Source organism: Chlamydotis macqueenii, chromosome 4 (assembly GCF_036417535.1).
Source record: "Chlamydotis macqueenii isolate bChlMac1 chromosome 4, bChlMac1.mat, whole genome shotgun sequence".
Lineage (NCBI taxonomy): Eukaryota > Metazoa > Chordata > Aves > Otidiformes > Otididae > Chlamydotis > Chlamydotis macqueenii.
This window is the reverse complement of record NC_141559.1, coordinates 59084691-59099897: the sequence shown is the minus strand read 5'-3', so window position 1 is coordinate 59099897 and position 15207 is coordinate 59084691. Positions and strand designations below refer to the sequence as shown.

The window sequence follows — 15207 nt, the reverse complement described above, 5'->3', positions numbered from 1 at the left end:
TCTCCCACATTATACCATAAAAATACATACTGACAGTCACATCTACCTGAACTACGCAATTTATATGATTAAAGTATGTCACCTATACTAAAGAAAGCATCAGTTCAGCTCTGCTCTGATGCAGCCTTCCACTACGAACCTAAGAAATATTTAGCCTACAACAGTTTTTTAAGTTTCAGTTTCAATGAATGCTCTTTCCTCAGGAAAGGGGGGCAAAACCAGAAATTCCTTATTTACTATCTGTCATTTGTTATTTTGTGTGGTTTTATCATGACAACTCTTATTCGTCTCTTTTCTAAGGTAAACAATTCCACACTTCTCAAACCCCTAGTCAGCCTCCTCAATCCTATATAAAAACAAACAAACAAACAACCAACCCTAATACCATATTTGCTAAGTGATTACATACCTTTTTTAAAAACAAACCAACCAACGAACCAAAAACTTGAAGCCATTACTTCGTTTAGTCCACAGAAAGGACTTGCTCTGGAGTTAATCAAGGTTGTGTGGTAGAGGAGCATATTGCCCGAAGGCCATCTTTCTTACTTATTGAAGCTGGAAGACTATAACTGAAGGAAAATACTGAAGGAAAGGAATATTCTATACCATCTTTTAAAACAGTTAAGCTTGAAGACTTGCATGCTAGCCTCCCACCTATTACAAAGTTTCTATACGATGCCTGTTAAAACACCTGATAACAAGGTTTTCACAGAAAACGTTTGTCATTTTCTGGGTTCTTATGCAGAAACGATGAGGCCTGGTTTACAGAAGCGCTACACACTCAGAAATGTAACTGAAATCAAAGGAACTTGTGGTCTGAACATGTAAAGTGCAACAGAAAGCACAGTCACTTCAGAAGTCACATTTTAGAAATGCCAAATCAGGCATAGGAAGCCAGCTTATTTTCTTGTATTTAGGTTTGGGTTTTTTTTTTCCTTTCAGTAGCTCTTCAGTTCCCTATCTTTTAAACTATGATTAACACCATGTCCTCACCTCACAAAAAAGCATTAACACAATAATAAAATTAATAATTCTTCAACATTTATAATAGAATAAATGAGGGCATAAGGGCTTCTGAACTAGTCTGTCCATTTTGGTGGTCAGTCATCAAAGTTTTCATTCCTAATTCAGCAACCTCTGTTTTTTCTCCCCTTTCAAACTGGAGCTTTTCTTTCATAATATATTTATCTTCTTGTTGCCAGGAAACCATTATAATAATATTGTACATGTGAAATTGCCATTAATTACTGATGCAATTGTAACAAAAGAAAATGATCAGATTAAAAAAAAGTCTCATAATCAATCAATTTGAAATCAAGTAACATCTGGGTGAACTAGGTCTACATGGTCTGTTTCTCTAAGGATTGATTAAATTGGGACATTTATAAAGCCAACAGCTAATATTCCACTGGAAAAAGAAAAATCAGAACAAGATTTCTTCTTCTCTGACTACTGGCCTGTCCCAGTTAATGAAAAACTTGATTGTTACAAGAGTCAAACTAATTAAAAAGATTAAACTATGAGCAGAATCAAATTAGAAATTTGGCTTTAGGCTTATGCGGCCAGCAATAGCTCAAGAACACTGCAAAATACAGTCTGCAGTTAAATACAATTAATGGGAGTTTTTAAATTGCTAGAATAATTAACTGCAAATCATTTTTGTAATCTGGCTGTATGACCTCCACAAAACTATCTATAATTCTTAAATGTAAGCATGTAAGTACATGCAATTCAGAGGTCTAAGCCATGAAAATACTCACGTCATCTAAGTCTTGCCAGCAAATAGTATTTATTAATCAATACAACATACTTAATACATGCACATTTTCCCCTCAAGCATACCTAATTCTAGTGTATGACATAATATAAAATAGATTCTATTCTCCTAGATGATACTCTAATTTGGTTTTTTGGTTGTTTTTTTTTTTTGTTTGTTTCCTTCAAAATAACGACCTAAGCATAGCTAGGTCAGATCAAAGGTCCACCTAACTATACCATCTCAGAGAGTGGCCACTAACTTACGCAGAAATATCACGGTGAGTAAAGAGTAACTTTTTTTTTTCCTCTCTCTCACATACCTCCAGCCTACTCCAAAACACTTAAGTAAGCAAAAAGGCAACCTTTCTCAATTTTAACATTATGTAACAAAAGCGTAAAACACACCTGTGCATGATACAATAAATCATTAGCATTAACTATTTCTAGTTATATGAGTATAATCTTCCACAGATAAAGAGACAACAGGCCCAGCTACAAAGAGGCCAACATCCAGTAACCAGAGGAACACATAGAAGGACAATGGGAAGGAGAGGGAGTGTTTGTTTGACTGTGGCACAAATATGTATCAGATAACTAAGAAATGTCATGAGCCAAGATAAGGAAGACTTCAAGGCACACTAGCAGCGCTAATTTCTCCAGAGGATCACAAGCTAGGCCTTGGGGTGGGGTGGCAGGGAGGTGAACTGGGGAGAGGACAAGGGGGTGCGTGGAAATCAAAAGAAACTTTCATAGAAAATGCCTTGCCAAACTGTCACCATGGGAAAAGCAACAAGACTACAAAAAGAAAATCATCCCCCAAAATTACAAGAAAACAAACAAAAAAAAAAACCCCCAAAAAACCACAAGCAGAAAACAGAACACTAACCCCCTAAAGAAGAACTACATTGCCCTAAAACGTATCAAATTCTTAATTTCACAAAGTCAGGTTTTCACACTGCCTTAAACCTTTGTTAAAAATCTCTATGTTGAAACTAATTCATCACTCCTTTTCCTTTGGAAGGTTTCACAAACTTTTTTTTTTCTGTACTTTTGTATCTTTAGCGTCTGATTAAATGTGCTTTTTACAGATTTTATGAATTAGTGTTGCTTACACTGATGTCTATAGGTAAAATAAAACATGCACTGTGTTTTGCTTTTTTTCCTACAGACTTGTCATACACTTTACCAAACTGTACAGTTGTTGGTACAAAACTGTATCTGAACCTTTCATCATGTCTTATTTCTTTTACTTAAAAAATCTAGCAGGTGAGATAGAGATGAGGACTTTTGCATTGTTTCTGCAAAACTATCTCAAAAGATAACATTTGCAAACTTTCACATTCAGATCAACTCCGAAGTTCCTTCTACACTCTAAGGCAGAACTGCCACAGAAAGAAGCTGCTTTTTCCCCTGTGCCAGCACAAACATTTTAGAGCTTTCACGATAAATCAGGCAAGAAAATGATTCAGGCTAAAATTAACATAGGTTTGGGGTTTTTTTTCCTCCTAAGTTTTAACCCAGATCTGTTCACCCATCCGTTTTGGCATGTGGCAAACCAAAACAGTTGTAGAGAGGGTACAGAACAGAGGTTGGGACAAGCAGCGGATTAAGTCACTTCTTCAGTGGCAGTTCTGGCTTTGCCTACAAAGGCTGTTGAAGTCAATCTCTGACAAACACCAGGCATTTTGGATTGATGGGGCTATTTTTAGTATATCTTACAATCACGTACACTACTATTAATCTTATTCATAATGATGACAAGGTTATGTATGAATGACATCGAAATATTCTCTTGTGACCAAATAAAGTTGTATCTGAGATTTAATAGTTCACTGACAACAATATACAAATCTGGAGTTTGACAAGGCAGTACAGTACAGTCAATTTTGAAAAGAAAAAAAAAAAAATCAATAATCATACAGAAGCTATGCAACAAAGCAGATGCTGAGCTTCTAAAACTTCTTTCAACCTTCAACTATCTTACAGGAAGAAATATAATATTGCTAGTACCATTGTTCTCAATTTGTGTTTAGTTGCTGGCTCAATTTTGTAACTGAAGGAGGACTACTCAAGTGCCTTAGAATTATTTCTTGTTTTCCACTGCTATTGCTTGGTTAAATAAAAGTTTTTACCATCTCTCCCCACAAGCCTTACTAAATTGACAAGCATTTGACTTACAGCCCTGAAACAAATCACCATATAACTTGAACAGCTGCACTGTAAAGAGGAATATTAGCCAAAAAGAAAAGTCATTTTGTAGTCAAAGTAGAGTAAGCTTTAACTCTCTGCCACACACTAACTAGTTTGGTTAAACTTAATTGGATCTATTGAATAGATACTTGTCCCCAGCCACAGCACACCACAGCTAAAATAACTTCTTCAATAGCAGAAATTATACATTGCATACTGTCCCACTCCAAGAAGGCACCGATCCATCAATGTAATCTAACACACCAGAAACCACTTTTGACTCCATTAAGCACCTGAGCTGGTGTTTCATTCATCATACATATGCAATCCAGAGACTTTTCCTTTCTACATCACTCGGAAGGTACACGTTGATTTTAAAATTCTCAACACTTCCATTTTCAGGACAGTGCTAATGTTATCATACAGATATACCAAAATACTGTAAATTAATCTGGCCTACATTTTATTACCCACAATCCCAAGCAGAAGGAGGGAAAGGATAGAAAAAACATTCTTCTTAAAAGCCCTTGGCACAAAAGCTGCTGCTCAGGCACTCCGGGACAGGTGCCCAGAATGTCTCAAGTTCCAATAATAAGAAAAGCCTTCATTACAAGAAGAGGTCTGGACACAAAAATACAGACACGATATCAGAAAAGATGCTAACAAGGACACAAATTTGTTACAAATTAAGTTGACCATTACTTCAGTAAGTTAAAAGAACAAAAAATTTGCAGGAACTGACCCAAAGCCTCGTGGCCAAAACACCAAGTTACACACGCATCTTCTGAAAGATGCTCTGTCTGTCTCTTAAGATCATGCATGGCCAAGAAGAAGGCAAAAAAAACTACCGTTTCAGAGACTGATTCATTCCTGAGTTTATACATTCCGCTAAAGCTGGCTTTTAACACTAATTCAATATTTAAAGTTGTAGAAAGTTGTATTTTAATTGAAGAAAACTTTTTCAAGCATTTCCATCCCAAGCACTGCATCATCATAATATTCCACATACCAAGGTTAATTTGTTTTTATAAATCAAGTTGGTATCAAGATCTGGATTTCATAAAGGTTATATATATATCAATACAAAAGCATATGAAAAAATATTGTTAGTTTAGTTCTAAAGCGTACAGTACTTCCTATTTTCTTGATGCTTCAGTAAAGCCAATATCCAACCAAAAAAAATCCTCAAACTCAGATTAAGCAGTACCAATAAGACAAATCTTCCTCTGTTGTTTCAGTGATGGTAGGTCCACTAGCAAAGTATTTGTTCCCATTTAGAGTTAGTCTGCAGTCTTAGGTCATCTGAATTCCTTAACACTAGTTCATAAAAATACGACAGAAAAAAAAAAATCCGCTCTTAGCCCAAAAATTACGTCCAACACACACATGTGAATTCAGCAAAACATATACGCATGAGTTTGAAACTCTATTATTCCTGTGATCTATGAATGGCAAGCTCACTATTGCAAGTTCTCTGACTGGGATAAAATAAAACACTCATTTCAAGGAGCACCTCAAAATTGCACTCCTCCCCATTCCACACAGGCTTTGATTCAAGGTTTCTGTCCAAACAATCAAAACTCTACAATCTTCTCCTGTACCAGCAGTATTTCACTGGAGCTTTGAAAATACTAGGCTGGACATGTCCATTCAATAGTTTTCAAAACTGTAATTGGAAAACAAGGCTTGTTTGCAAAGCAAAGCATAAAGCCTACATTCTCTTCACATTTATAGGTAAGACATGTTTCTGATGTACTAACTGACTAGCCAAGGCAATGATTTCTATTTTTCGGTATTTGTGGGGTCACTGTTGTGATGGGAAACAGATCATCAGATGAGAGAATATTTTCTATCTCTAACTACATCTCCACCCCGGGCATAGGACCAAATCCCAGGTTACGACAACTTTCTGGTCCAAAGACCACAGCGTTAACAAATGAGCTGTGCCAATATTTGATCAATGCTCAATTTTATCCTCTATTTTCAGCACAGAGTTAAGAAATAATACTACTGTATCACAGTGGTATTTCATGTTTCCAGTGGAAAAGGGGATTAAAAGAATAAAAAACAGAGATAAGCCTCACAGTCCCCCAGCACGCTGTCAAGCAAGCAGAGAAGATGCTTTAGTAACAGTCCCTTATGCTTATGAAAATTGAGCAACTTTGCCAAGCACTAGTTATACAAAATAGGAAATAAACGATATGTACTATATCAAATTGCAAAATCTGAGGCGGGTTTTACATATGAACTAATTTCAAAATTCCATCTACAAACTCCAGAAATTCATCTTTGCTGCTTGTGAACAGTGTTGTCTTCTCAATCAAGAATACCCTTAACTAGATCTACTTGTTTCCCCTGCTCAGCTATGCTTGCTCCAAGTACTGGAACCCTTCTAGCTTACCAACAAAAATTTTCAGTAACGTATCATGTAATTATTACTTATGATTCCACTTCAGACCTCTACTCAAAACCATGGACGTATTTCACGTACACATTAGCAGTTTAATGGATCAACTCTGGCTTTGAGAGAATTTGCAAGAGTACAGTCGTGAACTACAAAAATGACTCCTCCTCTTTTAAGGAAAAGCAAGGAAGTGGTATTCCCATAAAGGTCTGCAGGCAAGAAGGAGACGTTTCAACTATGACAAGGAAACAGTTCTCTGACAGTTCTCTTTTCCCGTGATGAAATGTTTACCTCGAGAAGCAAAAGTTGCAGGGAAGGGGATGGTGGTCAGGATTGCTCACCTTTAACCGTTTAACCATCTCATCGTTGGTAATTTTGTCGGTAATCTCCTTCACTCCAGGAGGGTAGTAGATGATTTTACCATCGGCAGCAGGTTTTGGTTGGGCAGCAGGGAAGTCCATTCTCGTGCTGCTGGTTATAAACTTTCCTTCTCCACAGTCCTCTACCGGCCTCTATCGGTCAGAAAACAAAAGTTCAGCAGAATGGAAACGACTTTCTAACCCTCTTTTTCCATTTCTCACCCTCAATTCGCAGAAGGCCCCGGCTATCGCCCCGCCGGCTAAGCCCCCCGCCGCCGCCCCCGCCGCCTTCCCCCCGTCCCGGGCGGCGCTGGAGCCAGGCCCGGCCCGCCGCCCCCCGCAACTCCGGCCCCTCCATTCCCCGCCGGCGCCTCCTTTCATTGCGGGGCTGCTCCAGCCCAGCGCTCTTAGTTCGGAGCCGACGCTTTTACAATGAAATTTCGGGCTCGATCGAAGGATGCCCCGGGGCCGAGGGCCCGTTACGGCCCGAGGAGGGCAATTCCCGGCCCCGAGGTGGGGCTTCAGAGCCGGCACACCGGCCCCGGAGCGGGGAGACGAGGCCTAAACAGTTAGGCCTCAAAACTATCAGGAGGCAGAGAAACCAACAGGAGAGGGGGAGGGAGGGAGGGAAGCAGGCGGCGGCGAGCACAAACAAAACACCCCCGCCAGCCCCCCCGCCTGGCGCCGAGCCCCCCACCTGCCCCCCCCGCGGTGGCGGGAGCCCCCCCGGGGAGGGGGCCAGGCCACTCTCCACTTTCCGTTTGTTCCCGCAACTTCATGTCCCCTCGCCCCCGCCGCCGCTCCTCGCCCTGCCGCCCCGCACCCGGCCGGGCCCACAAAGAGCCCCCCACCACCAGCCCCCGGCTCCGCGCACACACCCCCGCCGGCCGCGGGCGACGGGGAGTGGGGCGGGAGGGGGGGTGGGGGTGGAGCGGGGACGGAGGGAAGCGGGACCCGGAGCCGCCTTTACCTCATGCAGCTCCGGAAGGTGCAGCATTGAGTAGCCTCCGTGCCGGGTGGTCCTCGCCGCTCCGCCGCCACCCCCGCCGGCCGCTGCCCAGGCTGCTCCCGCCGCCTCCCTGCTCCGCGGTGCGGCGGCGGCTCCTGCTCGGGGAGGGGTGGGGGGAGGGGGAAGCTGCTCGGTGGCGGCGGCGGCTGGGGAGAGGGGGAGGCTCCGGCGGAGCGTGCGCCGCAGGGACGCAGTGCCGCTCTCCGTCCGGCCGGGGAAGAACAGCCCGGGAGGAGGCTCCGCGCCGCACCCCTCCCCCTGCCCGCCCGCCCTCGGGCCTGGGGCCGGGCCCGCAGCGCCGCCCAGCCAGGATGCCCCCCAAGCCCTGGCCCCGGGGCAGGGGCGAGGCCGGCCAGTAAGTCTCGTACCCCTGCCGAACCCCGCGCAGGGCGGCGGCGGGCAGTACCGGGTGCGGCCGCCGCAGCGCTGCCTCACGCTTGGCGCCAAAAGCCCCGGAGCTGCCGGGCCGCGGCCTGAGGGCCGCTCTCCGGCCGGGCCCCGATCCCGCGGGGCTCCGCTCCGGGGCGGCGGGGTGGGTAACGGCCGTGCTCCGAGGGCGAGGCCTGGGCGGCGTGGAGCTGGCTGCCGGGATTGTCGGGGAAGGGGCCGGCGGGTTCCCGGCTGCAGGGCAGCAGCAGGGCGGCAGCGCCGTGTGCGGGAGGGAGAGAGACATGTTTGTGCTGCCTCACGAAGCCGGGTTGCTCATGGCTGCGCGGCCTCGTCTGGCCGGTCCCTCAGGCCGGTGGTGGGGCCTGGTCAGCGCGATAAATAAGAAAATGGGTGGAAAGAGGGTGTGGGGTAGCACGGAGAGTGCAGTGGCAGGTAGGAGTAAATAGCCCTTCTTCAGACAAACGGAGGGAAAGAGCAGCCTCCACACATCAGCGTCCAAATTTTTCTTCCTCACTGGCAGATGAGATTCTCAAATGTTAATTTAGTTATAAATCTCCAGGAGAAACTTGGATATGCAGACCAAAGGAGCCCTTGCTAGCCAACTCAGGAAATCTTTACATGCAAAATGTCTTTGTAATTTAATATTCTTTCATATGTCTGGAAAGTCAGTAGCAAAGTGGGATATATCTGTCTGTTTTGAATCTGCATTATGTGCCCTGCATGTCTTAAGTAGAGGTGGCTAGAAGGAGTTTTCCAGATGCCCACCCTGCTCAGAGAAGATGCGTGACAACTGAAATATTATTTTTAACTGATCAGGACTAAATTAGGGTCTTCCACTGATGATTTTTGGTTACTCGAACTAGCTAGAAGTATAATTCTTCTCTTTTTTTAAAATCTAATGCATTTTCGGTAGAGCAAATTGAGGGCGGGAGGCTGGGACCAGTCTGTGTGGAGGGATGAGTTTCTCTGCAGGGGCTGTGCCTGTGTGACTGGGGCCTTGCTGGGCACAGCAGAGGAGCTGGCATGGCCTGCGGGTCACGCAGGAGAGGTGCGGGAGGGTGAGGGGACGGGAAAGGGGTAAGTAAGTAAGATTATGGTGAAGAATGCCAAATTCCAGATTTACAAGGTGTGGGAGGAAAACGTACAAAGACTGAAGAGCTCTCAAGTAGTTCTTGTGTAGTAGCATGTGGGTAGGAAATTCTCTCCTGCACCTGTGTTCCTTGTCTCCCTGCAGCGTTGTCCTAGGGGAGTTAAAAGTCTTGAATGTCCATAGCCTCCATGAAACCAGCTTGGAAGGATTACAGCAGAAATGACTGAGAGTTGCAAGGAACACTTAGAAGATCTCAGACACTGATTTGGAAATCTCGAAGGGTGCCACCAGACAAGGTATTTAAATCTAGCTGTGAGTCTAGGCTTAGATAAAATTCTCTCCAGGTTTAAGGATCGATGGATTGGGGCATTCATGATGGACAGGTGACCATAAGAGTGGGATACATGATTCAGTTTTAACAAGGTTGTACTGAACTAATAAACAAATAAAGCCAACACCAAGCGTTTAATCTCTTTCTTAATCCAAACTTCAGTGGCCGTTTAGATTTGCCTTAGAGCTAAAGTACGCAGACTAGCTATCAACTCTTATTTGTTGTCACTAAAATAATATGCACTGTCAGAACGATTATACTTTAAGAAATTTGAGTTTTTTGTCCTTACATTTGTTACATTAAGTACTTTGCTTCCCAAATGAAATGACTAATATAAGCAATTAATTTGGTGTAGATTCCTGATTTTTAGTATACTTGTATTAACACAATAAATCAGGAATAAATCCTATAAGATTATTCTGTAACTAAAAAAAGAAGGTATGTATCAAAAGCCTACATGAGCCATTTTCAATTTAAGTAGAAAAAGAGAATCTAAGTAAAAATGATGCAAGAAATAAATTTAAAGTGCCTCTTGCTGAGTTGGTTTTTTTGTTTTTTGGTTTTTTTTTTTTTTATGACCCAAGCATAAAGCTAGAAAGATGTTAGGCGGGCTTCTCTTTGGGCAGAATTGAAGTATTATGGGTGTCATATTCTAGAAATTTCACCTAAATCTCTGAACTTCCTGTGTTTTAATGTTTATTTTCAAGTATTGTGTTATTGTTATTGAAAAAGTGGTATTTTATGTATACAAGTAATGTGACCTACAATGTCAACCTTTTCTTGCAATCTTGTGGTTACAATTTTTTAAAAAATTGACACCATCTTTACCTAAAATTTTTTATACAACAGGTCATGAAGTAGGAATAAGAATGAAAAGATAGAGGGCTATGCTCTCAGAACTTGTTTTTAGTGTAAGTTAAGGACAAACACAGTGCGGTGCCTCTAGAATACACTATATCTGTAGCATAACAAAGAAAAGTCCTGAAGTACATCACTAGGAAGCCGAGTATTTGGGAGAGGTTCACACTATATTTCTGCTTTCACAGATAATGATTAGTCAGCAGTATGAGAACTTCTACCACCCCTCAGCATCAATGTTGTTGGAGTCCGTAGCCATTAAATGTACGTTCAGTCTCTACTGGTAGACTGTTCCATCCCTGGTATAATTTGCTATCTGACTGTAACTTCTGGTGTCAACACAAAACTTATGCGGACATAACCTGGGTCCACAGCAGGAGTATTTTGCCAGCATACTAGTGTAAAACTGTCAGAGCTCTCTTAGGATAGCCATTAATTTAGACGCTGTTAGTTAGAGATCTAGTGTTTTGAATGAGTCTTAGACAAATCATGATCAGCAAAGTGGCTGAGAGAGGAGTAGGTGCAAATTGTATAATCATGGGATGATTAGGCAATGGTCCGTCTTCTCTCAGAAGAGAAGCAGCGGGGATTCGTACTTCCACGCTATTTGAAATTCTAAAGGGCTAAAACAAAGCGTGTCTTTCTGATATCACACCCAATTAAGGGAGGTATGAATGGACACTTAACTGCCAATTAGCTTGAATATATGCATGGCGTTTTCAGAATGTGCAAACATAAAAGCTTCAGATAATCTGACCTGTGGTCCTCTTAATCTGAATAGTCCTGAAATCTACTCACAGATATGATTACAGCTGCTAGTGTCTGGTTTGTTGCCTTTGATTGTTTGACCTTCACCCTTCTAATTTCAGCAAGCAGCTGAGATCTGACTTGGACTCTGCTTCTTGTACAGCTGTAGCCAGGTTCACATGATCCTTTGGGTTTTAATGGATGGCTCTGTCTAATAATAAGACCCAGTCCTTTAGTATTTACCTAGATTTTATTGAGTCCCTACCTGGACAAATTTCGGTTGGAATTTATTTACTTTTACTCCCTTTATTTTTATTAGAATGTATTTACTCCAGTCTGTTTGTTGTTTATTTCTTTATTAATATATTTTAGACTACCACTGCAAGTGTAATTTATAAGCAGACTGAAATAAAGGGTGATGAACACTCCTGTGGGACTGTCTTGTGGGTGCTTCTTTCTCTGTATCATGCCAGAAGAAGTTAGAGGAAAGTACTAAGAAAAGAAGAACATGGCATTTTTACTGGGAGGGGAAATAACGGAGCATGAGATTTTCAGAACAAAATGGCTTTCAGGTGAAACAGAAGAGAGTACAGAATGATTACTTTAAGCACAGAAAATCCCTTAATTCATGTTGATTCAATTAAGCTATGCGCACATGCTTCCAGGAACAGCTTAATGGTTCTCTTCAGGTCTTTGTTAGTATAGTAAGCATGGATAGTAATAATGATCAAGAACTAGACATATCGAGACACAACAATGTGACAAGAACTGCTGAATAAGTCATATCTGTCAGTCAACCGGGCAAACAAGTAAGAAATCCTATCTGGTGGGTTAGGAAATCACTAAAGCACTTGTCTTCCTAATAATAGCTATGCTCTTGAAAGCGCCTGCTTTGCAGAACCAGGTGGTGGAGTGTGGTCCTTCACTATTACATTTTTAAAGTCATAGTCAAATAGGCCAAGAGGGGTAAAAAAAAAAAAGAGCTTAATTACTTTTTTTCAACTCTGGCATTTAGTCAGTTTTTTATATCTAGCACGTTACTTTCTGCCAGGTTGCTTCCTAATCATTAATGTTTGGGGTTTTTTCCCCCTTTTCAAAGTGTAATTATTTTTTCAATTATACACGTTTTTTTTTTTCCTGCAACACACCAGTTCCTCTGAATTCAGTAAAAATCAAACCCTGGAAAATAGTTTTTTGTCCTCAGTTTTGCACAGAAGCTTTCTCTCTTAGTTCTTTTTTTTTTTTCACTTTGCTATTAATCCTTGTTTCTGGTCATCTTTCCTCTTTGTTGATTCTGTCACACATGCAATTGCGCACAGCTCCTCCGGTTAAAATTATAGCCTCTAAGTTTGCTGCATTGGATCTTCAGAGAAACACCTTGAGGTTTCTAACTAAACTTTGCAGTGTAACATGTATTTGATAACAGCACCTAATTGTTTTAACTACCTCTTTTTATAAAATAATTCATGTTTTTTGCATCTGCTGTAAATTGAGAACAGTGGTTACACTCACCTGAGTCAAAGGTGTTTTTTTTTTTTTTCACAATTTGTGTTGCAGTAATGAAAGAGCTCCAAAAGGTGTGCCATTCCAGAGGATATTTGCAGTGAAATTACTCTCATCTAAGGATAGACTAGGAAGCGTGTTTTGTCCTGAAATCAGGGACTTACGTGTGTCTCCCATGTTCTACGCTGACAAAGCAAAATCCATAAAAGGGTGGAGGGGGACTTGTGTGTATTATCTCATGAAGACAATCAGCTGGAGACAAAGGGCTTCCTTGGAAAAGAGAAGAATCCCATGACTAGCTGACTTCTCCTGGAAGTACCACCAGTTTTGAATAAAGGGAAGGACCAAATACTGGATGGATGATATACTCCTTTGAAACTGATGCCTAGCCATAATCTGTCTAAATGTTATTTTGCTCTCCTTTTGGTAAGGAGGACTTTCTCCCCTGCTGCCTGAAAATGTCCTTATTCTGAGTCATACTTGCAGATAGGGCGGTTATACTTGCCACCAGACTTTTGTGGTATCAAGGCATGTTCAGAAATGTTGTCACTGTCAGTATATTTAAGCTGATGTGAAAAAGCATATACTTGCAAATGCACTGGTAATTTACAAAATACTGTATTGAGAGAACAATTGCACTTGTTTCATTTGCTTGCACGTGAAGTAAAATCAATTTATTGGCGATTTCATAGGAGAATTTTTAGAAGCCTCCTTGATCCATTGCTAGTTTCGAGCATTCAGAAACTGAAGACACAGCAGCCTACTGCATGTCATCTATCCACCTCCTTTCTAGCTGCTCTCTATTATGATGACTTGTTACCATTCACTCCATAATTACATTCTCAAGGTTATTTCCATCTCTACTCCTGATGTGTCCAAAGCACATACATTTACACCTATTCATTTCTGACAACCAAGTCTTCTTTTCTCCAATAATATATTTAATATGAGCATTTATCATCTTTTCTGTTCAGGAGATATGCAAGAGGCTTCGCTTGCACCACATCTCAAAAGCTTCAATTTTCTTTCTGTCACTATCAGTAATTTCTCAGAATTCACATTCATAAGTTGCTACAGCAAAAAAATTAAGCATTTCACCAGTCAAATCTTTCTACTTTTTGAAGTTAAATATTTTTTTTCAAGTTTTTATAAGGGAAGCCGTGGATGGATCAACTATTCTTCAAATTTTTCCAGTTTCTATTGGACAGGTTCTGACTGGATAAATTTCATCCTAGATAACTGAATTTATTAACAGTCTCTGTAGTTAGACCATTAAGCATGAAGTTAGCTTATATTCTATCTTTATTAATTAAGTAAAGTTATTTTATTTATGGCATATTCAAGAATAGCCTGTATTTCTCATTAACCTTTTATTGGCTCTCTAATACTTGCTGCACAGCAGAAGCAGTTGTGACAAAGAGCATTATGTTGTCAGCCTAAGGTCACTTAAAAGGAGTCCATTTCAAATTCAATTTCTCTGTTCTATGAAGTCCTTCCCAGATTTTTTTTTTTTTTCCTCCAGCCAAGCTCTAAGGGCATCTGCAGTTACGTGCAGTTGTAATAGCATATGGCTCTTTATGTTTGCCTGTTATTTTTTCAAATAACAAGGCACATTGGGAGTATTTCTGAGTGTATGCGACTGCTTGGGGGAAATACCACTGAGGAAACTGGGGAAGTTTGTTAATTTATTTAGCCCATGCCAGCTAGCTACTTGAGGGAAGACAGTGTGAGCAGAGTCTCTCCCTCTGCCCCATTAGATGAGAACTGTCTTATGGTGGTGAAACACTGGAACAGGCTGCCCAGAGAGGCAGTGGATGCCCCATTCCTGGAAATATTCAAGGCCAGGTTGGACGGGGCTCTGAGCAACCTGATCTGGTCGGAGATGTCCCTGCTCCTTGTAGGGGGGTTGGACTAGATGACCTTTAAAGGTCCCTTCCAACCCAAGCTATTCTATGATTCTATGATGTTAAAAAATTAGAATAGGTGTGGTACTAACAACTTCTGATTAAGAAGCACCTTTGTGAAAAGTATTTATGGTATTTGTGATGCTGCTGTTCCTGATTCTTTCACAGACATAATGTCTGCTGCTCACAGTAAAGAAAAGAATGATATGAAACTTTACAAATGCATATGAACTTGGAATTAGCCATTATGGTCAAAGAAAGCTGTTTGATGAATGGATGTGCAACCTCGTAGTAGTACTGTAATCATTTCGCAATGATAGATAGACATGTGGTGTACTATTCAAAGGCTTCAAAAGGGGTTGCATTTATCAAACTCGGAGAAGCATCGAAGTGTTTGGGTATGACTCTGTGAGCAACAGAATCATTAGAATATGCCTTTGAACAAAGTCAGGAAATATATTGATCATATAGGTTTATGCTGCCAGGAAAGCAACTAATGATGATTCAATCAATGTGTGAACAGCTTGAGGGGATAATAATTAAAATGTTACAACACTACACCATTTCGGAACTTGAATATGGAAGCTGGAATTTCAAACCCTTGTAAAGAACAATTTGCATTTGAATTTACAAAATAAAATTACTTCTTTGGATTGTGCAGCTC

General features: G+C 41.3%; 1 protein-coding gene across 2 annotated transcripts in view; it reads right to left on the bottom strand.

Moving 5' to 3' along the window:
* The window catches only part of PDS5A (PDS5 cohesin associated factor A), a 78433-nt gene extending 70579 nt beyond the window's left edge, over positions 1–7854 (bottom strand). For both annotated transcript variants that reach the window (XM_086746385.1, XM_086746386.1), the window contains exons 1-2: positions 7682–7854; positions 6694–6864 (exon numbers count right to left, since the gene is read on the bottom strand). In XM_086746385.1, coding sequence (XP_086602511.1) covers positions 6694–6864; positions 7682–7708 — 198 coding nt within the window. In that variant the 5' untranslated portion in view covers positions 7709–7854. The remainder of the gene's footprint in view (positions 1–6693; positions 6865–7681) is intronic.
* Between the last annotated feature and the right edge of the window lie 7353 nt (positions 7855–15207).